General features: G+C 40.6%; 1 protein-coding gene across 6 annotated transcripts in view; it reads right to left on the bottom strand.

Moving 5' to 3' along the window:
* The window catches only part of CNOT10 (CCR4-NOT transcription complex subunit 10), a 64,868-nt gene extending 39,080 nt beyond the window's left edge, over positions 1 to 25,788 (bottom strand). For 3 of the 6 annotated variants that reach the window (XM_082411853.1, XM_082411851.1, XM_082411852.1), the window contains exons 1-7: positions 25,482 to 25,643; positions 12,892 to 12,986; positions 11,822 to 11,983; positions 6,840 to 6,990; positions 4,224 to 4,366; positions 1,220 to 1,306; positions 586 to 669 (exon numbers count right to left, since the gene is read on the bottom strand). In XM_082411853.1, the coding sequence (XP_082267979.1) occupies positions 586 to 669; positions 1,220 to 1,306; positions 4,224 to 4,366; positions 6,840 to 6,990; positions 11,822 to 11,983; positions 12,892 to 12,986; positions 25,482 to 25,503 (744 nt within the window). In that variant the 5' untranslated portion in view covers positions 25,504 to 25,643. Of the gene's footprint in view, positions 1 to 585; positions 670 to 1,219; positions 1,307 to 4,223; positions 4,367 to 6,839; positions 6,991 to 11,821; positions 11,984 to 12,891; positions 12,987 to 25,481 lie in introns of all 6 variants that reach the window. The other 3 variants (XM_082411855.1, XM_082411850.1, XM_082411854.1) reach the window with 3 other exon arrangements.
* Between the last annotated feature and the right edge of the window lie 1,636 nt (positions 25,789 to 27,424).

Here is a 27,424-nt window from a genome sequence, read left to right as displayed (position 1 = left end):
ATTTCACACTTTTAGTTAACAGTTTTCCTAAACGTATCTGTCTCTTCCCTCTACTGTCTTTAAAAAAATTACTTATTAGTGGAGGGATGGGGTGGAGGGAAATGAAAGAGTAATTATAACTCAAGTACTCTGGCACTAATCAAACTGAAGGTATTGTCAAGCCAAAGATCATTTGGAAGGGGAAGGTTTGGGTTACAACCAGACTGTTTATCTTCAATAAATGTTTTGAGTATAATCTAAAAAAATCCTAAAGTGTCTAATAACAGTAAATGTTTAAGTGAATTGTGATAAACCACTCAAAGAATTCTGGATAGCTATTCAAAATGGTGGTTTTGAAGGCTATATACCAAAGGGAAATGCTTGTTATAATTTTAGGTGAGAAAAGTACGATGTTAAATTATAGACACAGTATGATCACTACTTCACAACTCAATATAAAGGTTTACAGCTGGCAGTATATATGCACTATAATAGACTGTGATAAATTATTTAAAACTGATAATACCTATTGTCCAAATAAGAAAATTTAGGACATAAAAGCTGCTAATTGAAAAAAAAAAAGAGAAAACTCAAGAAGAAACTTACATTCCCAGCTGTGTTCATGACAGACTTGATTTCCCTTTTGCATGCCTTCAGGGACTTCATTTGGATATACGCTCTTACTTTATACTGTCAAAGGAAAAACGCTAGTATGTAGGAACTGTAGTGGATTTACAGATGCTGAAGCAATTTTACTTTCTAGTTAAGAAAATTAAACCCAATCTGTTCACAACAGTTATACCAGTTACTTGCAAAAGTGAGTTTAAAATTATCTTAAATAATCTATTTTTATTGTACTCTTGGAATATACTTTTAAAAACTAAAACATGGCAGGATGAAATTTATAACTAAGTTCCAAGCAAAAATCCTATTAATTCTTAACTGCATATGCCTAACAATGAATTTTAAAATTCTACAAACTAATTTTTATCATCCAATACATTCCCAGGCCATTTCTCTCAATTTTCTATAGAGAAGTAAAAGAAATGACATTGCATTATCATCTTAAGCAAAATATATTTAGAAGGATAAATGTGCTTCTAAACTGTAATACTTCAAAGCCAAATAAACATACATGCCTTGAATTATTTACTGCTCTCAATGATCTATCACATTCTTCATCATTCATAACTCCTAGTAAATACATGTCACATATAACTTCTCTTAAAATTTATGCTACCTGATGTATCTTTGACTTCGCAGCTTCTATTAGAGCTCCACTTTCAGCTTTATGATTAGACCCATCTTTGTTGCTGTTATTACCAGTCTGTAGGGTGGTGAAACAAAGTTAACCAAAATTAAATATTTTTGACCATAATTGAAATCACTGATTTCCAAGTGAGCTAATCTGAATCACCTAGAGAACATTTTCAAAATTCGGAATCCCAGGTCCCAGAGATTCAGGTTTAATTGTTTGGAGTGGGTCACAGATGTAGAGAACAAACTTATGGTTACCAAGCAGGGAACGGAGGGTGGGACAAATTGGGAGACTGGGATTGACATATATACACCACTATATATAAAATAGATAACTAATGAGAACCTACTGTTTAGCACAGGGAATGCTACTCAATGCTCTGTGGTGACCTAAATGGGAAGGAAATCTAAAAAAGAGAGGTTATATGTACACGTATAACTGATTCACTTTACGGTACAGCAGAAACTAACACAACACTATAAAGCAACTATACTCCAATAAAAATTTTTAAAAAAACAGTTTGGAGTGGGTGACAAGAAACTCTACTTATAAGAAGCTCATAGTTTAGTATAGTGATGGGCTAGGTTTAAAAAGGCTGGCTATTGGACTTCCCTGGTGGCACAGTGGTTAACAATCCGCCTGCCAATGCAGGGGACACAGGTTCGATCCCTGGTCTGGGAAGATCCCACATGCGGTGGAGCAACTAAGCCCGTGTGCCACAACTACTGAGCCTGTGCTTTAGAGCCTGCGTGCCACAACTACTGAAGCTCACGCGCTCTAGAGCCTGTGCTCCCCAACAAGAGAAGCCACCTCAATGAGAAGCCCGAGCACTGCAACGAAGAGTAGCCCCCGCTCGCCGCAACTGGAGAAAGCCCGAGCGCAGCAACGAAGACCCAAAGCAGCCAAAAATAAATAAATAAATAAATACATTTATTAAAAAAAAAAAAAAAAAAAAAAAGCCTGGATATTACTTGGTCAGAACTCAGATTGTCTTTCTACAACCCATAATAGATCATGTCATTCCCTCTTTAAAAACTTTCTCTGGGGACTTCCTTGCTGGTCCAGTGGCTAAGACTCCACGCTCCCAATGCAGGGTGCCTGGGTTCGATCCCTGGTCAGGGAACTAGATCCCACATGCTACAACTAAGAATTCGCACGCAGCAACGAAGATAATGCGTGCTGCAACTAAGACCCGGCGCAGCCGAATAAGTAAATAAATTAAAAAACAAAACTAAACTTTCTCTGGTATCAACACTGCCAACATCATACCCTAAATACCTAGCAAAGTATTCAAAGTCCTTCATGATCTGACCCATATTTGAGCTGCCAATCTCACCCCAATGATCTCCATCACATCCGTCAGGTACTCCCCAGGTCAGATTACCAGAAATCCCTCCCACCACCACTCTCTCTCCTTCTGTACTCTCTGCTCTGCCAGGACGGTCATCCTGCTCCATCTTTCCTCTTCTGACTTGTTGAACTGTTACATCTTTCAAGGCTCAAATCAAACATCCAAACTGCTCTGAAACGTTCCCTAACCTCCTTCCTCCTTGTCATGAACAGATTTTGCTCCATCTTTCTCTTCCCACAGACGTGAGCTCCTTGAAAAGCAACAACTGCAGTGTTTTCATTTTTGTCACCTTAGTACCACCTCATAGAGCACACAGCATCTGCTGAAATGAGTTATATTTCATCAACTATTACAAGTACTGAATATAAAAACGAAATATTTTACTACACAACAGTGTTTGGGAATAATGCTAAGATTATTTAACTGAACTCTCAGATATACACACTTGTAAAAAGTAACGCTAAATGTTTATTTTTAAACCTCAAGAACTTATACAGGCAGAAAGAAATGTATTGATAATCTGTTTTCTACAAACACTCCTTTTTCAACAAAGAAGCAGGAAGAGGAAGAAAGAAGGATCATCCCTTGGCGGCCAGAAGCACAAGCAAAATGAAAAACACAAGAATGAAGATGTATTCTTAATTTACACCAAGTGTCTCCAGAACGTGGTGAAGCTTAATTGTCATAAATATGTCCTCTTTTTGAAGAACTTTAATGATGAAATTTCCCCAGATTATGGAATTTTGTTGTCTTCATTCTAATCTTCACATTCTGTAAAACTAATATCTCACACATGAAAAGATGTGAACATATATCCTTGGTCATTAGGGAAATCAAAACTATTATGAGGTACTACTTCATACCCATTAGGATGGTTACAATTTTTAAAAGACAGGTAAGGGCTGGTGAGAATGTGGAGAAAATGGAACCCTCAAAAGTTGCTGGTAGGAATATAAAATAGTGCAGCTACTTTGGAAAAGTCTGGTAGTTCCTCCGAAAATTAAACATAAGAGTTACCAAATGATCTGGCAATTCCACTCTTAAATACACACCCAAGAGAATTGAAAACATATGCCCCCACAAAAATTTGTACATCAGTGTTCATAGCAGCATTACTTATAACAGCCAAAAGAGGAAAACAACCCAACGTTCATCAGCTGATGAATGGATTAAAAAATGTGGCATATCTACATAACGGAATATTATTCGGCCATAAAAAGGAATGAAATACATGAAAAAGGAATGCTACAGGCTACCCATGGTAAACTGAAAATAATATACTAGAGGCCAATCACAAAAGGTCACATAGTGTATGACTGCATTTATATGAAACGTCCACAAAAGGCAAATCCACAGAGAAAGAAAAGTAAACTAGTGGTTGCCAGAGGCTGAGGGAAGGAGGGAAAGGGAATCACTGCTAACAGGTACAGGGTTTCTTTCCGGAGTGATGAAATCATATAGTGGTAATGGTTGCACAATTCTGTGAGTATACTAAAAACCACTGAATGGTACACTATGAAACGGTAAATTTTGTGTATGTAAATTATATTTTAATAAAGCTGTTAAAATAATATTTAATAACCACAAATATTAATCATACTTTACATTTTAGTCTGATCACCTCAGAACACTCACCTCATTCTTTCCGTTTTTGTTATTGTTGCCCTGTGAAATCATTTTTTCTAGAACAGCAAGAAGATGTAAAGCTTTCTCAGCTTGGTAGGTTAATATATACAGGTCTACGAGCAAAAAACACACTGCTTGGGCAAATTTTTCTTCTGGCGGGAAAAAACATGAAAAGAAAAGTCACAATCCAAAGTGAAGCAAGTATCTCAGACCATTCCCCACAGAAAAAGCTCTAAAAAGCAAAGCCTGAGTCTTGACTTAAAGGAATGTTTATTACCTAGAGCTGTGGATGGAACCGACAATGTCATTCTATTAGGCACCTCAAGGTCTCTCATATCAGGGATTCTACTGTCTGAAATTCCTTTGGCAAAATATCTACCAAATACCAGCATATGAAATGAGGAGTATTACTTTAGGTGGAAGGAAACCCTAGTTGCAGTGCCTGCTTGGCTACTTAATAGATGTGCAGCCTCTGCACATCACTGAACTACTTAGACCTCAGCTGGCTGACCTGTAAAACGGGGAGAATACTTCACATGCCTGAAGGCAGGGGGTGGACCAGGCGATCCCCTGAGGTTCCTTCTAACTCTAAAAAGGTCTATGACTCTAGGAAAAAGACTTCCTTTCTAGGCACAGAGATGGGGAAAAGAAACAGGGTGATTACAGACACAAAAGAAACAAGGTGTGGACTGGAGTATACCAGAAAATTGAAACAGCCAAGAGGAAAATATGAAGACAAAAACTTCAAAGGAAGAAGAGCCCAGCGAAGAGAGGTATATGTCTGGTATATGACATAACACTATTTTCCTTTCCTTTCAAAAGAGAAGATAAATGGAAAGGGTCTAAAAGAAGGCTGCTATAATCAAGAACTGAACATTGCAAAAGCCCTTAAGAGCCTCCTAACAAGTCTTCCTGATTCCATTCTTGCTCTTACACAGTGGCCAGAGTAGAATCCATTTAGAACTAAAGTCAGTGCAGTTGATGTGCAAAGGTCACACATCTCCAAGGGCTGCGCACCACACCTGAAAAACAGTGAGTCCTTCCCCAGGCTAAAATGCTAACCCTGTGCTCCCCACCTCGCTCCAGTCACCACGGCGCTCCTGCTGCTCCCCTCACTTGCCAGGACCACGCTCACCTCAGGGCCTCTGCACACACTATTACCTCTGGCTGTGATGCTTTCCCCCAGCTGCGTGGCTCACCTCTTCTCTTCATTCAAGCCTCTCTCAAACACTGTCTTATCCCAGGCCTTCCTCAATTACCTTATCTAAAAATAACATCCCCAGTCAATCCTCTTGCCCAATTTTAGCCTTTCTTTGCAGCATTTAACTACCTCGCCATATGTATTTATCGTATTGCCTCTCTCTGCCATTAGAACATAAGCTTAATGAGGGTAAAGACTTTCTCTATTTCATTCACTGTATTATCTTCAGACCCTAGAACAGTGTCTGCTCCATAGGGTATGCTCAACAAATTTATGTTGTATGAAGAGCCAAGTAATAAAGTTAAAAAAAAAAAAAAAAAGGTTTTCAAAGAAGGAGGAAAAGTGGATCTAAAAACTGACTAGTTGGTTGCTATATTCTGCTCAGCCATAGTAAAGATGAACATCATTTCATTAACTGTTCTGGAAATTCTAAAAACCAGCTTTCTAGCAAAAGCACATCTGTGCCATCCTAGAAATATAACTGATTTCCAGCTTTACAGGGGAAAGGAACTGGTCCCTAGTCACACAATCTTTCACCACTGAGGTCTCCTGCCTAGTCTGTCAGCCACTGCATCCTCAGGGCTGAGGGGCAGAAGAGCACCCGGAAAAGGCCTCCCTGGAGCCACAGTGAGAGCTCTCCAGCCAGCTGTCAGCACCAGGGACCCTGGAACCTTCCCAAGGCACCAGAGCAGGTACAGACCACCACCTGTCCTGTGGTGACCATAACAGCAATAAGGGGTTTATAAATCAGGAATTCGCCCCAGTGATTTGAATTTAAAAGAAAGGAGCCATGGAGAAAAAGCCAATTGAAATCTGACTGCTTGCAGGCTGGAAACCAGCGGCCCTCTCAAACATTTCCTGGGTCCAGCTTTGCTGCTTTATTTGCTCCCTCTTCTTTCTTTGCCCTTACTTGTCTTACTACTCTTACTTGAGGCTAGTAATTGTAAGCTAGTTAACAAAAAAGCTAATTGGGTTCTATACTATCTACTCTATGATTACCCACAAAAATTTCAATTAGGCAATATACAAAATAAAATACTACACTGTCCCCTAACATTCCAAAACACTCCTTCCTTAATACACTACTCAAGAAAGAAAGGATCAGGTACATGGAGGTGGTGTTTAAACATCAAAGAAAAAAAAAAAAATCAGTAAATCTTTTCAATTAGAAATAGCATTTCTAACAGTTATCATCAAAAATTGGGATAGGGGTAACAGTGGGATATTAAAGGAAAACCTGGATTCATCTAAAAGTGATATAATTTTTATTTTTTTCTAACCATAAAGAAAACTCGACACAGCTTTTTTTCTTTCTTTAAACACTCACATGTAATTCTGATTCAGGTTATTATCTAGATTAAAGTATCAGAGACCTTCACAGGTATGAGAAGATAGGCAAATTTCTGATTTGACAGATAACATACCAAAAGGTTCTATGAACTGATAAAGTTTTTCACCAACGGATATGGCTTCTGTATACTGCCGGAGATGATACAGGATGACTGCTTGATTGTAATACAACATACTGTTTTCAACATCATCTAATCCATCCATTTCTTCAACAGCCGAGTGCACCTATTAAACAATCAACAGGGATTATGTTCTAACAGTAATAAAGAGCAAAAGTGAAAGAATCTAAATGAATAAACAGGAACACAGGCCAACATTTTTTACTCTAAAATTTTCCACATTTTTAATAGGACCTCTAGATTTTAATTACTCTCACATACTAAAAATTATTTCATTCATATAAAATTCTGCTAAGTAAAACATTCTGATGGGACTTTATTAAGTACCTCGCCCAAGGCAAGGTGAGTCTCTTCCTTGCCACTGTGAAGCTATCCTCAGTGCTTTCTAAAAGCCAGTGTGGCTTCTGAGTTGGATTCCCACTTTCCAGCCTCACGCAGCAAGAGGCTACATAGGGAGTGGGCAAAACTCAAAATGACCTTTCCTATGAGAATGTTATGAGGTACTTATACATAAGCTTGATTCCATTTTGTAAAAACCAAAGTAAATTTAAACATTAACAAATAATACTATTTAACTATGTGCCAGGCCTGCTACGTTAAACCTTTTACAGAGAATACCTCCTTTAATCCTTCTCATACCTCAAGGACATAGATATTATCATTTCCATTTTATAAATAAGGAAACAGCAAAAAAAACCTTAATTATCTTGCCTGAGGTCATATGACTAGAAAGTATACTTTCTGATTTTCCTACTATGTTCAGGTTTTATTCTCACAATTAAAAAAAAAAGATTTTTCAAAGTAATGAACAACAAAAATATACTTTGTCACACATGGTGGTGAAAATCGGCTTTTAATGGCTTTACTAGAACCCTAACATCCACATCTGATACGAAAAGAAGAAAAGTCACAACACTTAGCATTTTAAAGCTAATGACTATCTGTATACCCACTTTCTGTAATAGGCTTTTAAATTTTTATCAAGTTTTACAACCATTCTGTAATTCCATGGAACACATTAAAATGGAATTCTACCTGTATTAAAATTTATCTTTCTTTGCCACCACAAAGACTGCAATAAATTACTGAGAATGTTAAGTAATTAATTCTAATACTGACATTTTCCTAAATTAAGCAGTGGAATTTTGACATACAGTTGGCCCTCTGTATCTACAGGTTCCACATCTGTGGATTCAACCAACCACAGATTGAAAACACTTGGGGGAAAAAATTCCATAAAGTTCCTAAAAGCAAAATTTGAATTTGCTGTGCGCTGGCAACTATTTACATAGCATTTACATTGTATTAGGTATTATAAATAATCTAGAGATGATTTAAAGTATACAGGAAGATAGGAAGATGCGTGTAGGTTATATCAAAATATCATGCCATTTCATATAAGGGACTTGAACTGTGGATTTTGCTACCGTGGAGTGGGGGATCCCCGGAATCAAACCCCCGTGGACCTCCAGGTTTGACTGTACAGGGACTTAACAACCTTGGTCTAGCTAATGATAAGAAACAGAAAGTTCATGATACATAGTGATTTGTAATCAGACTTCTGCAGATTTCAATCACCCATGTGGTGAGCCTGACAGGAGGGTTCAATTGTTAACAATTGGTCCTAGCTAGCTAACAGCATGTGCATCTCAATGAGTTTGGGGTCTTTATAATTTTCACTTATCAAGTCTCTATCTTCAAGTGATTAAAAATAGTCTCTTTAAATAGAGAAAACTCAAATTCCAAAGAAAGATAACACTTCTAGGTAGTTATGCAATGAAGAAAGAATAAGCTAAGAAAGGGATAATTCTCAGCCAGAAAAAGGGGTTTTGGACAAATTAAGGAGTTTTGGTTTCAGCAAAGGTTGAACTTATGAATAACTTTGCCACATTTTCTATGATTCACCAAAATAATCTAGTAATTGCTCCAGCCAGAACAAAATCTACTCACTAAATGAGATAAAAAGTCACTGAAAGTGGCATGGATTGACAAGGTGTGTCACTATGCCCAAAACATGTGACTGAACAGAAGTATGATTTAGAGAAAGCAAGGAGACACAAGTACAAACACTTGTAGGAAACTCAAGAGAGTTGGAAGGCACTGTGCGTGTGTGTGTGTGTTACTGAACCAATCTTATTAAGAATAAAGGCTGGGACTTCCCTGGTGGTGCAGTGGTTAAGAATCCGCCTGCCAATGCAGGGGACATGGGTTTGATCCCTGGTCCAGGAAGATCCCACATGCCGTGGAGCAACTAAGCCCATGTGCCACAACTACTGAGCCCACACGCCTAGAGCCCGTGCTCCGCAACAAGAGAAGCCACCGCAATGAGAAGCCCGTGCACCACAACGAAGAGTAGCCCCTGCCTGGTGCAACTAGAGAAAGCCCACAAGCAGCAACGAAGACCCAACGCAGCCAAAAATTAAATTAAAAAAAAAAAAAGAATAAAGGCTGATGAAAGGATTTCAAAAAACAGTTGTCTTGGCTTAACAGGAAGTTTGCAGGAACCTCTTATTCTTTATGTTTTTTAAAATTAATTAATTATTTTATTTATTTTTGGACGCACTGGGTCTCCATTGCTGCATGTGGGGTTTCTCTAGTTGTGGCGAGCGGGGGCTACTCTTCGTTACGGTGCATGGGCTTCTCATCGTGGTGGCTTCTCTTATAGTGGAGCATGGGCTCTAGGCGCGTGGGCTTCAGTAGTTGTGGCATGCAGGCTCAGTAGTTGTGGCTCTCGGTCTCTAGAGAGCAGGCTCAGTGGTTGTGGCACACAGGCTTAGTTGCTCCGTGGGATGTGGGATCTTCCTGGACCAGGGATCGAACCCATGTCCCCTACATTGGCAGGCGGATTCTTAACCACTGTGCCACCAGGGAAGTCCCCAGGAGCCTCTTATTCTAAAAAAGGTTTTCAGGATGAACTTGTACTCAAAGCCCAAATTAATGTTCCCTGCAAGAAACTATGGGGTTGTAGGGCGCAAGTACTAGACATCAGCAAACATCATCTTTCCTTTGATTCTGGAGCTCCAGATAAATCATGGTTAATAAGACTAGAGCAATGATGTAATGTGATGACATATACATTTATAGAGACTGAGGCAGTTATGAGAAGAGGCTCAAGAGTCAGAAGGTCTGGTTCAAATCCTGCTTCTCCCCTTCCTAGCTGTAAATATTAAAATTAATAGGCTCTCTAAACCTCAATTTAAAATTGAGATAGGGGACTTCCCTGGTGGTCCAGTGGTTAAGAATCAGCCTTCTAGTGCAAGGGAAACGGGTTCGATCCCTGGTCGGGGAACTAAGATCCCACATGCCGAGGGGCAACTAAGACCTCACGCTGCAACTACTGAGGCCGCGCGCTCTGGAGCCTGTGCACAACTAGAGAGCCCATGTGCTGCAAGTAGAAAGCCTGTGCACCGCAAGGAAGGATCCCGCATGCTGCAACGAAGATCCTGCATGCCACAACTAAGACCCACTGCAGCCAAATAAATAAATAAAGTATTAAAAAAATTAAAAATTGAGATAACAAATACCTACCACAAGGGTTGAATGTGAGGATTATATGAGATATGACATAAAAAGCACTTAATATGAAATATGGAATCAAGTAATAACCATTTAATAAATGTTGGCTATCATTCTCCTTTTCATTGACGAATTTTAATAGGGTTGAAAAATTACTTTACTCCTATAAAGAGTCATGAAGAACCTGAAGGGGTCTCTTATTTCTAACCATGTCACATTTTAGGTGATGCTTCCACAGTATGGTGGTACTCATGAATCCAGGACAGGGGCTCAAAAAGGTCTCAAGACCTTGTACAGCATGAAGCAGTAATTAAAAACACAAACAGAACTGGGTTCTTGTAGCTCTTATTACTTAAAAGCTTTCTGTCTTTTGACAATTTATCCAAGCCATCTGTACCTCAGCTTTCCCATCTGTAAAATGAGAAAAAATATAGTAGCTACTTCACAGGGCTACTGGGAAGAATAAGTGAGATGTCCTATACGAGGTTCTTAGTTACGTAAGGTCTTGTTACACAGTAAGCACTAAAGGTCTGCTATTAGCCCTCTTGAATATCAAAGGTCTACCCTTGTGAGGCTGTTATGCCCAATGACCAAGGCAAGTCCCAAACCATATATAAATCAGAATATCTTCTATTTGATCAGTTAATCATCTCCTAATCCAAAATGCTAAAACAGTTTGACATTATTATTAATAATCAGATCTTTGCAGTTATAAATAAGATAAAATCTCGGCAGCTACTCTTCTATTTCAATTCTTTCTCAAAACTCCAAAGCTCATTCAAATTTTGTGTATTAGCTTATTCTGTTCAAGTTCAAAACCAATAAAAGGACTTCCCGGGTGGCACAGCGGATAAGAATCCGCCTGCCAATGCAAGGGACACGGGTTCGAGCCTGATCTGGGAAGATCGCCCATGCCGTGGAGCAACTAAGCCCGTGTGCCACAACTACTGAGCCTGCGTTCTAGAGCCCACAAGCCACAACTACTGAGCCCATGTGCCACAACTACTGAAGCCTGAGCGCCTAGAGCCTGTGCTCCGCAACGAGAAGCCACGACAATGAGAAGAAGCCTGTGCACTGCAACAAAGAGTAGCCCCCGCTCGCTGCAACTAGAGAAAGCCTGTGCACAGCAACAAAGAGTAGCCCCCGCTCGCTGCAACTAGAGAAAGCCTGTGCACAGCAATGAAGATCCAATGCAGCCAAAAAAAAAAATAAACCAATAGAAAATAAAATCACACAACATACCTTTCATTTCATGGAGTAAGAATTTTATACAAATAAAATTAATAGCAACAAATGTTTTATATTAGAAATCATGCTATTAATATCAGATAAGAAGTCAAATTAATTTTACTCAACTAACTTTATTTCACAATCTAGAGAGCACCACAATATTTTTATAATGAAATTCATTTATGTATCACCTGATTCTTCAGCTGGTTAAGTGTCTGTCTTAAACTATCTGTTGTTGTTTGGCTACTTTTGAAAAACTCAGCTACTGCTGTATTCAAAATTATTTTATAATCGTCTTTGTTTATATCTTGTAGGCAGGCAAGATGTTGCAGACAGACATCATAATTTCCAGCCTAAAACAAAAACACACAAACAAAATTACATACCAACTTTAAGAACTATACATTCATTTCCAAATATATTTCATTGATCTTTATTTAAAAATTCTTACAAAGACAAATATAATTCCCCTAAATATACTAATTAAAGTCACTAGATGAAGTGAGAGTCATGCCAATTAAGAAACTGTGATATGTCAATTATATCTCAATAAAACTGAAAAAAAATTGTGGATATTTATTTCCTAAGAATGAAACTCTAACAGTGATACATGTGCATTATATCTACAAGACACACACACACATATGGGTATGTAATACACCTATATATAATATATATTATAATCAGATAGAATATATATTAGTACATATTGCTAGCAAGGTATAATAGCCAAGGCTAGCCAAGAAAGGTAATATGATTAATTACTCCAAATTTTAATTTCTAGTATACTTGGAATACCCAAGTATCAAGTTCTTCCACTTACATGTATGTAACTTGATAATAAAATAATGTTTTCTTTCATGTCGTTTAATGTCAGAAAAGTTAAAGTTTTGACAATAAACTTTTGGGGTTCCATTTTAAAGCACAGTCAAGGAAGAGAATTGAAGAGAGTAGTAAAATGAAAAGACTGACCCACATATTTACAAATCTAAACTTAAGAGACTTAAAAACAACATTATGACAGTTAAAATATGTTTATGGAAACACAAAAAGTTGGAAATGGCTCAAATTACTCCCATTCCTTTCACCATATTTAAACTCTAAAATTAAAAAAAAATTTTTTAAACCTAAACCTACTCTCTAAACTTAAAACTCTGGAATTAGTACAGAACAAAAATTATAAATTAAAAAATTCACTGTGAAAATATTCATGCTTGACAGTTACTAAAAATGGAACAGATTAAGAGAAACCATTTCTTACTGTAAAAGCCTGGAAAGCACTGGTGGACAACTCCTTCTCTTGATCAGTGATCCCAGAGGACTGACCTGTCCCTTCATGTTTCTCTGCTCCCTGATCTGCAAACACACAAGTTTTATAGTTCTTTAGAAATAACAGTAATAACAGCAGTGAATGTGTCCCTAGTTTTCTTCTTCATTGTCTTCTTCCTAATGAAGTTGCCAAAGTTAGACCTCTCTCAACCACAATGGCTATTAGTGTCATAAGTGAGGAAGAAGCCATTCCTTTGAAAACTTAAGAAATGTTTCCTTTTGCTGTGGAAATCCTTATGTAAGGATTACAGCTCTGTCCGTCAGGTCATTCAGGCTGAGAATATTGTGTTCTCTTAAAAATATTAGATCCGTCCCCCAGCCATATACCAAAAATCCCACATATTCAAGAAAATATGCCAGGCCCTGCAGACACAAGGAGATTATAAATACATATACAATGCCTTCAAAAAGTTTATAATCCAGTGGGAACACAGCAACATTTAACAATGAGAAAACTACATTGATAAGAACTCATAGGTAATCTCCAGGCAAAGAAATCCAAAAGCCAAGATTAATACATTTAAAAAGCTTCCTTGGGGGCTTCCCTGGTGGCGCAGTGGTTGAGAATCCACCTGCCAATGCAGGGGACACGGGTTCAATCCCTGGTCCAGGAAGATCCCACATGCCGTGGGGCAGCTAAGCCTGCGTGCCACAACTACTGAAGCCCGCGCACCTGGAGCCCGTGCTCCGCAGTGGGGGAGGCCACCGCAGTGAGAAGTCCGCGCACGGCAATGAAGAGTAGCCCCCGCTCGCCGCAACTAGAGAGAGCCCGCGCGCAGCAACGAAGACCCAACGCAGCCAAAAATTAAAAAAAAAAAAAAAAAAAAGCTTCCTTGGGACTTCCCTGGTGGTCCAGTGGTTAAGAAACCACCTTCCAATGCAGGGGACGTGGGTTCAATCCCTGGTTGGGGAACTAAGATCTCACATGCCACAGGGCAACAAAGCCCACACCCCACAACTAGAGAGCCCGTATGCTGCAACTACCGAGCCCACGTGCTCTGGAGCCTGCGTGCTACAACTAGAGAAGCCTGCGCGCCACAACTAGAGAGAAGCCCATGCGCCCCACAACTAGAGAGAAGCCCATGCGCCCAACGAAGAGCCCGTGCACCACAATGAAAAGATCCTGTGTGCTGCAACTAAGACCCTACACAGCCAAAAAACAATTTTTAAAAAAGCTTCCTTAACAGAACTGTCCATGTACATTCTAATATTCACAATTTCTACCCAATATACTCTTCTAAAAATTAGATTTTTTTAAATTTAAAAAATAAACATAAAAATCTCAGCTGAACCAAGTCTTAAACTACTCAAGGACAACACCTGTTGGGTCTGAGTGTAAACTGGTTAAGACCTCCTGGTAAGGAATTGCCAATACCTGTCTATGTACATAGCCTTGACCAAACAATCCCACTTCTAGGTATTCACTCTACAAATACACAGAGATGCTCACTGTAGCACTATTTATAAAAGTGAATGTCTAGAAATAACACAACTAGAGATATCCTTAAATATCCCTCAGTTAAGAAATTGCTAACTATATATTCCAATTTAAAAAAAATTGCTAACTAAAGCATGGTATAGGAATACAATGGCACACTAAACAACTGTTAAAGAAGCTGAGTCTACATGTGTTGACATGGAAAAATATCTTCAACATCTTAAAGGAACAGATTGCAAACAGTTTTTTAATTAATTAATTAATTGATTAATTTTTGGCTGCATTGGGTCTTCGTTGCTGCACGCAGGCTTTCTCTAGTTGCGGGAAGCGGGGGCTACTCTTCATTGCGGTGTGCGGGCTTCTCATTGCGGTGGCTTCTCTTGTTGTGGGGCATGGGCTCTAGGAGCGTGAGCTCAGTAGTTGTGGCTAGCGGGCTCAGTAGCTGTGGTGCACGGCCTTAGTTGCTCCGTGGCATGTGGGATCTTCCCGGACCAGGGATAGAACCCGTGTCCCCTGCATTGGCAGGTGGATTCCTTCCTTCCTTATTTATTTACTTATTTTTGGCTGAGTTGGGTCTTTGTTGCTGCGCACGGGCTTTCTCTAGTTGCAGCGAGCGGGGGCTACTCTTCGTTGAGGTGTGCGGGCTTCTCATTGCGGTGGCTTCTCTGGCTGTGGAGCATGGGCTCTAGGCGTGAGGGCTTCAGTAGTTGGGGCTCACAGACTCTAGAGCACAGGGTCAGTAGTTGTGGCACACGGGCTTAGTTGCTCCGCGGCACGTGGGATCTTCCTGGACCAGGGCTCGAAGCCGTGTCCCCTGCATTGGCAGGTGGATTCTTAACCACTGCGCCACCAGGGAAGTCCTGCAAACAGTATTATACAACTGAACTTCATGTTTTGTAAAGATATATACGTAGATATGTACTTCTGAATATGTACAGAATAAACTTTGGAAGGATATACATCAAACTCAGTGATTACCTTCAGGGAGTGGGATGGAAGAGGGAGAGATTTTACTTCCCTTCCTATTCCTTTCAATTGTGAAACTGAGCAGGACCCTGTCTGTGGGGCCCTCCTGGATACAAAAACCCTTCCAAACACCCCTCCCACCCTGTTTTCTTGTTTGTAGAAAAAAGCTTCGGGCTCCTAGACCTTTCCTGAGTACCAAAGGGCAGATTCAAACAGTAATTAGAGAAGGGAGGGAATGCAGAAACAAAGGTGGAGCAGTCAAGAAACAACAGTGCAGAGTCCTGGTTCCTCCTCAAGGAATATATATAACACATCTCTTGAGTTCTTCTGCAGGAACTAAGGCCCCCACACAGGTGGAGGATGGTATAACTTCAGGCTGAGCACAAGATTCCTGGATACCACCCTGTTACCTCACTACCAACCAATCAGAAGAAAGCCACACACCCTGCAGCCCTCACCCCAAATTTTGCCTATTAAAAACTTTTTTCCAAAAACCATCAGGGAGTTTGGGTTTTTTGAATACAAGCCACCCAATGTCCTTGCTCGGCCCTGCAGTAAACCTTTCTCTGCTCCAAACTCTGACATTTTGGTTTGTTTGGCCTCACTGTGCTTCAGGCATATGAACTTGCATTTGACAACACTTGTTTAAATTTTTATAATTTACATGGGTTACCTTTTTTTTTAAGTTTTAGTTTTAAATGCCTGCTTAAAACTAATACAAGGTTTTAGAATTCAGATAAGGGGTTAAGTTTTATTTTTAAATGCCTGCCTAAAACTAATACAAGGTTTTAGAATTCAGATAAGGGGTTACCTTCAGGAGTCTAGTGGCTGCAAGATGCATGGGGTGGAGAATGGAGGGTGCTTCTGGGTGTGTGAGAATTCATTAAACTGTATGTATACTTATGATGTGAGCATTTTTTGATAACCACCTAGAAACCTGTTTTCCAGGATCATTTCAACAAATGAGTCCTCAGTAGAGCTGACTTTGGGAAGCCCTGGCCTGGCACATATCAGCAGTAAGCAAAGACCCCCAATTTCCCTCTGTCAAGATGACATCATGGTATAATGAAAACAAACGTCTTGGAATCAGTCACATCTTCAGTCTGGTCTCCCCTTGACCATCTAACTCTCTTAACTAAATATTAGCTTCCTTCCCCCTTTCCTTTTGACAGAACAACTAAGGATTCCATTGTGGTTTTTTTTTTGTTTTTTGTTTTACAAAATACTTATTTCTGCACCTTAAACATACAAATAAACAGTGAAATTAGATTTAGTGTGAACAGCTCCACAGATCACTGCAAAACCCCTATTATTACAATACTCTTGAGAATCACCACTTACACTTAAAAACAAAATATAATTTGTGCTTAAGTGAACTTATCTAAGACTTAGATCTGCCCTACAAAAAAAGGTATTCTGGTATTTGGGGTTTTTTGGGTTTTTTTTGTTTTTGTTTTTTTAGAGGTAAATTTTATTCACAGTGTTGTTTTTTTTTTAATATTTATTTTTAAAATTTATTTATTTTTATTTTTGCCTGCATTGGGTCTCAGTTGCAGCATGCGAGATCTTTATTGTGGCACGTGGGATCTTTTCACTGCAGCACATGAGCTCCTCTCTAGTTGCGGTGTGCGGGCTTTCTCTTCTCTAGTTGTGGTGCATGGTCTCTAGGGTGCATGGGCTCTGTAGTTGTGGTGCGCGGGCTCCAGAGCGTGAGTGCTCTGTAGTTTGAGGCACGCGGGATCTCTAGTTGAGGTGCGCAGGCTCAGTAGTTGTGGCGCATGGGCTTAGTTGCCCCACGGCATGTGGGATCTTAGTTCCCTGAGAAGGGATCAAACCCGCGTCCCTTTCATTGCAGGATGGATTCTTTGCCACTGGACCACCAGGGAAGTCCCTGGCATTGGGGTTTATTAGAAGTGTTACCTCTGATAATTAAAGTTAGATAAATTAGTATTTCATTTCCACTTTTGCATACAAATAAATAAGAATTTATTCGTAACAGGGAGGACAAAAACCTAACAGTTTAATGGAGAGAGCTCACTGGTTTAAGAAGACCCTGACAAACAGCTTTTTCTTTAGAAAGCCAGTAACAGTGAGTTACTGTTAACTGTTTACACAATACACCTGCTTTGCAAAACTTTCAGGTGCACAATAACAGTAAGGACCATTTTCTTTAAAATGTGTAAAAATGGGGACACAGGATTTCAGGATCCCAGAAAGCCAGGTATGAGTTTAGATTGAGACAGAACCTCAACTCTAGGTATATTCATCGTAAAATTTTAACAATGAACGTAAATACTTTGAAATTTTTTTAGGAAACCTAAAGTGTTAAAAAACTTTATCTCCCCTCATAAAGAAGTACACTAAATTTAAACCAAATGCCCAAAATTCTTAGTTTGCCATTAAGTTACCTCCATAGTTTCTTCTAAAATATAGCCTCTCTAAATTAGATGACATTCTTTAATGGGACTTCTTGGCCCAATTGTCATTTATAAATTATGATTATAAATACAAGGCAGAGGGAAACACCCAACAATTCACCAAGGCACTGAAGAGTTTAAGCTTCCACTTTCCACCAGAAGCAGATTGGCTTATGTGGCCACTGCTATCATTATCCTCTAGGAACTGTAAAAGTCTTCTAAAATCTTCCAAATAAGGAAAGAAGCTAATTTTAATAAGCTAGACTCTAAGGATGACAAGAGTCTCTGAAATAGACATTTTAGAGAACTGAGCTCAGTAAACAGCCTTTTACATGTTAACCAGCTATTATTTTACCTACATTCTTTTACTTCAAGATAAAACTAGGGGAAAAAAACCCCACTCCAACAGGATTACTATTCCTATTTTCCTTATCTTTCTGCACTTTTCAAGTTTTCTGCAAGGAACAGGTAATATTTTCACAATCAGTCTTTAAAACATTCACTTTCTTAGTAACTACTGACTTCTTACCAGAAAGAGGCTGCACATAATTCCACAACATGTCTTTATTTGTCCAGAAATAGTCTCTCTTGCCAATTGAAAGAGTATATGACCGTTCATCCATAAACCTGACCTTCCTTCTACTCTGGCCTAATGAACAGGGCTGACCATCTAGGCGAACAGAGCTCATCGGCACACAGACCTTGATGTTTTTTAAGCCAACAGGCTTCATTTCTAACCAAACAATTAGGTCTAGACTAAGTAGAAAAGAAACACATTGCTTTTCCCAAACTGGAAAAAGTCAGTTAACGGAAAGCCCAGGCACATTCCAACACAGAATGTTAAGAATTCAAATCTGATTGGAGGGGTTTCCCTGGTGGCGCAGTGGTTAAGAACCCGCCTGCCAATGCGGGGGACATGGTTTCGAGCCCTGGTCCGGGAAGATCTCACATGCCGGGGAGCAACTAGGCCCGTGCGTCACAACTACTGAGCCTGCGCTCTAGAGCCCGTGAGCCACGACTACTGAGCCTGTGAGCCACAACTACTGAAGCCCACACGCCTAGAGCCCGTGCTCCACAACAAGAGAAGCCACCGCAATGAGAAGCCCGCACACCACAATGAAGAGCAGCCCCCTCTCGCCACAACTAGAGAAAGCCTGCGTGCAGCAAGGAAGACCCAACACAGCCAAAAATAAATAAATAAAACAAATAAATTTATTAAAAAAAAAAATTCTGATTGGAGGATCTTCCACACAAGCTACACTTTTCAAAATACAGCTCCAATGATGTTCAAGAAAAGAAAAATTTTCCCAAAGTAAAAGAAATGCAGGCCTAAGGAAATCTACTGCTACTCTCGCAAAACAGTGTTGATGCGTTTGTGAAGGAAAAGTTTAAATAAGGAGGATGCCATTTCAAAGAAAAAGAATGCAGGTTTACTAAAGCCACCATCCAGCTAAGGTTCACACACCTCACGTGTGGTTTTCTATCACATGACCAAGTACACCTGCCTTAGCAAAGCCCTACATACGATGGCTGATTTCTCCATAGCTCAGAGCACTAACATGTGACCAGCAATGCTATAGACTTGAGCACCCTGTCCAGCAGTGCAGAAACAAAGAACAGAATACCAAGCTTCAGGAATATCAGCACACTTTGGGAAAGACAGGCAAAGCAGAATGCTACCAGTGTTGATGACTGTTTTTATTTTCATATCTGAGAGTAGTTTTTATGCATGGAGAAGAGATTTACTCTAGTTTTCAAATATTAACACTTATTAATTTACAGTTCAGAATGACTAGATTTTCGTCAAACTTTTACATTCAATGTCGACATCTTACTCTATTTGGATTTTTCATTTTAAAGGGCTGTGATGAATGTTTGATTTCACTTACACCTTCAAACAAAATTATAACTACTTTAAATAATTTAATATATTCCATTTTAACTACAACCTTAAAACATTTTAAGTACAGCCTTTGACTTAAAAAGACAAAATTTCTGAGAACTCAAATAACTTATAAATCTAAAAAATTAAGCTTACTGAAAACAGTGACTCTTTAATGTCCATGCAATAACATAGTAAGGCCTCAACTCATATTCACAAATATAAATCAATTATTCATTTTAAATTGGAATCATAAGACTCTAAATTCTTAAACATTAAAAACACCTAAAATACCCAATGCAGAGACTTCTCTGGTGGCGCAGTGGTTAAGAATCTGCCTGCCAATGCAGGGAACATAGGTTTGAGCCCTGGTCCAGGAAGATCCCACATGCTGCAGAGCAACTGGGCCCGTGCACCACAACTACTGAGGCTGCGCCCTAGCGCCTGCGAGCCACAACTACTGAGCCCGCATGCCACAACGACTGAGCCCACGTGCCTAGAGCCCGTGCTCCGCAACAAAAGAAGCCACTGCAATGAGAAGCCTGCACACTGCAGAGTAGCCCCTGCTCTCTGCAACTAGAGAAAGCCCGCGTGCAGCAACAAAGACCCAACGCAACCAAAAATAAATAAATAAATTTATAAAAAAATAAAATAAAATACCCAATGTAGGTCACTTAGAGAAGATACTTTATGTACAGACTCCATTAACTATACTTCAATTTAAAAAATGCACAGATTCTTTACTGGACCTTGAAAAAAGCAAATGGCAAGACAGCATTGCACAGTTTATTTCCTCATTTGCACGTGTGTGTGTGTGTATATATATATATATATACACACATATATATATTTTTTAGTCGATGTAAGCTTGGGTAGGCATAGAAAAAGTCTGGAAGAACACACAAACTCAGTGTTAGTTACCTGGACAGTGAGACTGGGTGGGTAGAAGTGATAGAGGACTTCATGTTTTTTACCTCATACAGTTAATAACAATAAAAAGGTTGGGGTGTTTTAAATAAAATAAAAATAGCCTTAACTTAAAGTTTTCCCATTTTTTTTGTTCTTCCTACCATTTTTACAGTCATCGTGGCTCAAAATGTCAAAGCCATCTTCAAGAACTCTTCTCCCGATTTCATGTTACTCATCTGGTCTTGTCTTTCCCTTATTCATAATGTCATCAACCTTTTCCTATTAAGCCTACTACTGCCATCCTCACAGTCCAAATTCTCAGATAAATTCAAATCTAGGATTTTGCATCCTAACTCCAGCCACTTTCTCCTTTCAAATAACTATCAAAAGTAAAGTCAAATAAATCACCCTAAAATATTGCTGGTGTTTCACACCACTTTTATGTTACATAGGGACATGAACCTTGGAACTTTCAACTGCCCCTTCAATGTTTATCTTTGAATCATAAAGGGAGGATGGGATCAGGGTGGATGGGAACCCCCTCCCTTTACGATTTGGTTGAAATACAAATCAGGGTGTGAGAACTGCTGGCTGATCAGTCACTAAGAAGCCATGCAACCTAGAAGCACAGGTAAATTAGTTCTCCAGGAGGTGAGTCTTGACCAACTGGAAACAGGAAATGGGAGAAAGCTGGACAAATAAATCATCCCTTCTTTCTCTCTCATATGGACTATTCTAAAGTGTAATTTCTCCTCGAAAACCTTACAGAAAAGTCCCATATGCAAATGGCCTACTACGTCTCTTCACAGGTCATGGTGGAACAGTAGCTAGGGCTGTAATGTAGTTCATCTTCCTTTGCCTTCCTTCCTTCTCTCCCTCACCTTCACTATCCTGGGCTTGCACCTTCCAAAAAGTGAACACCTTAATAGGGTTCTGCTTCCCAGATGATGTGGGCTAAAACATACAACTCACCTCAGCTGATCCTCACAAACTGTAACCTGGGGAGGTAAATAAACTAGAAAGCTATTAGGAATAAATTAAAGGATTATTAGGACCCCCATTTTACAAATGAAGAAACTGAGGCTTAACTCAGAACCTTTCCCAAGGAGCAAGGCTTTGTGTTCACCTACTACCCCCGATCAGTCACAAATTCTGCCAATTTTACTCCCTCAGCGATTCTCACACCTGCCTCTCCTCTCCATCAACCTCTACCCTAAAGTAATAATAGCCAGCAATTTTTTAAAACCAGGGCCTAACCTGAGCTCATTTAACCCTTTTCCAACACTGTGAGGTTGATGTAATTATCATTCTCATTCTCTACACAGGAAAGCTAAGGCTTAACAAAATGGTTTCTTAAAAAATACACAAATACCAAGTGATACAACTAGGATGAACCTAGGCTGTCTGATTCCAAACTCCATGCTCCTAACTCTTCATCACTTCTTACCTGGTTCAGTTAAAACATGAACTAAACCACGAGATGCCCCTGCTGAAATCTCCCAATGGCTTCCCATTAGTTAGAAAGAAATTCCACCTTCTTCCATGGCCTACACAAGGCCTGACAGAAGCTGTACCCTGCCACAACTCTGACTTCGCCTCCTGCCGTGCTTCCTCTGCTCACTATGCTATAGATATGCTGTGTATAAATATGCTGGCTCCGATATGCCAGCCGTTGGTCTACGCGCTGGAGACAGCACACGACTAACACAGACAAACGTGCCTGTCCTCAAGGGGCTTATGCTCCAGGGGTCTTCTTGCTGTCCAAGGGGTCTGTACAGTTGATGCTGCTCCCACCTGCATCATTCTTCCCCCATATGGCTGGCTCTTTCAGGTCTTTGTTCAAATGTCACCTCTAAGAGAGCCCTTCCTTCTCTAACCAATCCACTCAAAGTAGGGTCCCTGCTCTCAGTTATTCTCTATCCTTTTACTCGTTTTTTTCTTTTCTTCACAATATTCATCACAGCTTGAAATCCGAATTATTTCTTACTTTGTTTACATGTTTATCTGCCTTTCATACTACATTACAAGCTCCTCATGGACAGAGACTTCGCAGTGTCTGGCAGAGCAGGCTGTTGGTGAATATTTAATGAATAAATTAATATCACAACATGAGCTGGCCTCATCTAGTTTCTGAGCTTCCAGTCTTGTTTCATTTAAATCCATCCTTGGACTTCCCTGGCAGTCCAGTGGTTAAGACTCCACGCTTCCACTGCACAGGGCACAGGTTTGATCCCTGACTGGGGAACTAAGATCTAAAGGCCGAGAGGTGAGGCAAAAAAAAAAAAAAAATCCATTCTCTACCACAGTCAGTGTGATAAGGTCACTTACCTTCTTAAATCCTTTCATGGGCCTCTTTCTTACCTAATGAAGAACAAGCTCCGTGAAAAGGGTCTTGGGCTCAGGAGCTCAGAGTTGAAGCAGCATATAAACTAGATTTTGAATGAGGGGCATGTTCACCAGATAGAGAAGAGAAAGAAGGGCATCACTGCTCAGAAGCTCAAAAGAACAGGATACTTTCTAAGAATCATTTCTGGTGTGAAGAGCTAGATGTGATGATACAGAAGTATCAGATGGAAAAAAGATTGTGAAGAGCCTCACAAGTGACATTAAGGAGTGAGGATCTGATGCACAAAAAATGGCACAGTCTTAGAAAGTTGATAGGCAAGGAATGGTATGATCTAAGTAGTGTTTTAGAAATAAAGTGAAAACGCAGCAGTGAGAATGGACTGGATAGGAAGAGACAAAACCATTCAGAAGGATGCTCGATGTGAAATAGACCACATCAAGAGACAAAGGCCAGATGTATACGTATAGCTGATTCACTGTGCTGTACAGCAGAAACTAACACAACGTTGTAAAGCAACTGTACTCCAATTTAAAAAAAAAAAAAAAAAAGAGAGATAAAGGCCAGAACAACAGCACTTGAAATGGGGATGCAGAGGAGGAGTGGAGAGATTCACGGGGCCACACTAAACACTCATCTACTTAATACAAATTCAACCTTATTATCTAGGTGGGAAGTTTCCTACATTGTGGCCTATAAGCTTAAACCAATCAAAGACATAGGCCCCAAATCACTCTGGACCTTATTCTTCTACTACATATATTACATAGCTCTTCCCAAATGGGAGTGCCACTATAATAGGGCTGACTCTAACGGACTGAATAGCAGGTCTTCAAAAGCAGGGAGTGTGTCATATCTATTTCTTTAATATCAAAGGCAGTGCCTGGCACTCAATTTTTGTGAACGAATGAATGAATAAGTAGAAGAATGCTTTATGACTGAGGTAGGACTTTATTTTTTTATTTTTATTTTTTTTAATGTGATGATCCATTTATTTATTTATTTATTTATTTATTTATGGCTGTGTTGGGTCTTCGTTTCTGTGCGAGGGCTTTCTCTAGTTGCGGCAAGTGGGGGCCACTCTTCATCGCGGTGCGCGGGCCTCTCACTATCGCGGCCTCTCTTGTTGCGGAGCACAGGCTCCAGACGCGCAGGCTCAGTAATTGTGGCTCACGGGCGCAGTTGCTCCGTGGCATGTGGGATCTTCCCAGACCAGGACTCGAACCTGTGTCCCCTGCATTGGCAGGCAGACTCTCAACCACTGCGCCACCAGGAAAGCCCTGAGGTAGGACTTTAAAACGACATAGGTTTTAGGCCTAAAAAGGTCATTCCAGGCAAGTGCAATGGTATGGGTGAATAGAAATGGTAAACCTGGGGGAGAGACAATGTCCTAAACTAAGATGGAATATGTTGGTCCTCTCGGTCCAGCCTTGGATAGGCCATGCTTATTCCCTGCCTGGAACTTTCTCCCACCCACCCCTCCCCATTCCGTACGGCTCACCCCTTCATTTCACTGGGGGTGTCTGCTCAAATATCACCTCACCAGAGGCTTTCCCTGACCAGCCTACCTAAAATTCTCTAGCACCCTCGAAAGGTTTAGCCTCACTTTCTAAACCTTTTCTCTTGTTTTTCTTCTTAGTAGATAACTGAAAAGATGCTCTGACAATTTCATTCATCTGTACCTGTATTAGGCTTGGCTCACTTTAATTTCAAATCAAGTTCGTCAGTTATTGAGATCAGGACCTAATAAAAAACTTACAGCACATTGAGATTTTCTTTTCCTTTTTTAAAAAAATTAATTTTACTGTAAAAAGTCTAGGTGTTGACCACTTCTAAGTCCTGTCATTTAAGTTCCTTCCAACAAAACCTGGATGGATGCCACACAGAACATTATTTTCTTACAGGAAATATACGCCAGACCGTCCCAGAGTAGGCAGGAAAGAATTTTATATTCCTCAATGGAGAAGATTCTAGGAATGGAGCAGTAATCCATAAAGAAAATCGTCGAGATTAACCTTGAGGGGAAAACAGGTTCTAAACGCAAGATATTATAGAGAGCACAGCTCGAAGTGAGACACGATAATGTTTTGCTTATTTCAGTAAGTTGTTTTTACAAAGCTAATTACACAAGACGTCGCTGACCATAGGCAGGCTGATGTGGCCGAAACCACCCAGATGAGTCCTAGCCCGAGCCGGGGGCATCAAGGTAGCTGCGTCTCCGGGGTGAACTTTCCTTGCTCTGCCTTCCTCAGTGGGAAGTCGAAAAGTCTGTGAAGCGGCCACCTAGATTTAAGCTTTTTAAACCAGAGATATTCCGGAGAGCCGGGCAAAGGCGGTCAGAAGCGGCTTCATATTGCACTTGGTAAGAAACTATCGGACCTTGGGCCCAAAGACTCACAGTAGCGACGGCCGAGGGAGGGGATGGGGGAGAGAAATGCACGCCCCAATTAGAGTCGCCCTGGAGTCCCCACCCCTCGTCCCCACCCGGGGCCCCGCCACCGCAGCATAGGGTCTGCCCGCCCCCGTGGGTCCCGCCGCCCCAACGCGCGAGGCGCCGGCGCCTCACCTGCAGGCTTGTCTGCGGCCATCTTCCCGCCTCGGCTCGGGTCCTTCCCCTCAGGTGGCGTGGCCTCCACTCCAGCTGCCCGGCTGACCGCTATCCTGGACCTCGGAGGGCGACCCTGCGCCCACCCCGGCTCCGGGCCCCTGGGTTCCGGCCTGGGGAGTGGGCAGACGGCGGGCTGAGGAAGTGACGAAGACTAGTTTGTGTCGTCTAGCAACAGCACCAGCGTCTCCGCCCCGGGCGGCGCCACTACCTCCAGCCATGCACGGCTTCCGCCCCGCCGCGTCCCTTGACACACTACTTCCGGGGGCCGCGGCCGGCGTGGGAACTGCGGCTGGCCCCGCCCCACGCTGGCGTCCCCGGCGGCCCGCCCCCTGCGGCGTGAGCGCGCGCGCCCGGCCGGATGTGGGCTCACCCGCGCGTCTGCGCGTGTGTCTGGTGGGCTGGGTGAGAGTTGCGCGCCGCTGCCGTGTGCTTATCCTGGTGAGAATTCTCAAGTATCCGAGCTCTTGTCCCTCATTTTACATAAAACCACAGTAACTACACCTGACATCTACGTGGTAAGCATTGAGCCTTGCACTTGGCTTGTACACTTTTAATGATTTCTCACAGCTCTGTGAGAAGGCACAGTTGCGATTCCCCGTTTGAAAACAAAACGAAACATTTTATTTTAGAGGTTTTAGATTTAGAGAAAAATTGCAAAATGATACATGGAGCTCTTGTATACTCCTCACCTAGTTCCCCCTGTTGTGATCGTCTTGAATAATTATTACATTACTGTGGTACATCCATCACATCTAAGAAACAACTTTGGTTGGAACATTACTATTAACTAAATTCAACATTTAAAAAATGAAAAAAACTTTTTTCAGTCAATGTCGCTTTTCTGTTCCAGGGTCTTGTCCAAGATACCACATTAAATTATTCATGTCTCCTTAGGCTTTTTTTTTTTGCGCTCTGCTGCGCCGCTTGCAGAATCGCAGAATCTTAGTTCTCCAACCAGGGATCGAACCTTGGCCAGCATCCAAGTCCTAACCACTGGACCGCTAGGGAATTCCCTCCTTAGGCTATTCTCGTCTGTAATCACTTCTCAGATTTTCCTTGTTCCTGATGACTTTAACAGCTTTGAAGAACACTGGTCAAGATTTTTGAAGAATGGACCTGGATTTGGGTGTATCCAGTGTTTTTCATGGTTAGACTAGGGTTACAGGTTTTTAGGAGAAAGACCACAGAGGTGACTTGCCATTCTCATCACATCAAATCAAGAGTACGAGCTAACAGAATGACTTACTGATGATGTTGACCTTGATCACCTGGCTCAGGTAGTGTTTGCCAGGCTTCTCCACTCTTAAGTCACCTCCACACACTACTCTTTAGAATCATTAAGTGTAGCTCACAGTCGAATGGTGGGGGGTGTTAAGCTCTGCCTCCTGCCATGGGGAGTCTGTGCATAAATTATCTTCTCTAAGGGAGATTCGTCTCTTCTCCTCCATTTAGTTACTTATTCAATTATATATTTATGTCCGTATGGACTCATGAATGTTTATTTTATTTATTTAAATTGAAGTATAGTTCATTTACAATGTTGTGTTAGTTTCTGGTGTACAGAAAAGTGATTCAGTTATCCATATATTTATTCTTTTTCATATTCTTTTCCATTATGGTTTATTACATGATGTTGAATATAGTTCCCTGTGCTATACAGTAGGGCCTTGCTGTTTATCTATTTTATACATAGTAGTTTGTATCTGCTAATCCCAAACTCCTAATTTATCCCTCCTCTGCTATCCCCTTTGGTAACCATAACTTTGTTTTCTATGTCTGTGAGTATGTTTCTGTTTTGTAAATAACTTCATTTATATCATATTTTAGATTCCACATAAAAGTGATATCATATGATATTTGTCTTTCTCTCTCTGACTCACTTCACTTAGTATGACAATCTC

The sequence above is a fragment of the Balaenoptera physalus genome, assembly GCF_965194825.1.
Source record: "Balaenoptera physalus genome assembly, chromosome: 11".
Classification (NCBI taxonomy): domain Eukaryota; kingdom Metazoa; phylum Chordata; class Mammalia; order Artiodactyla; family Balaenopteridae; genus Balaenoptera; species Balaenoptera physalus.
The sequence above is the reverse complement of the archived record's forward strand: the minus strand, read 5'-3'. Positions and strand labels throughout refer to the sequence as shown.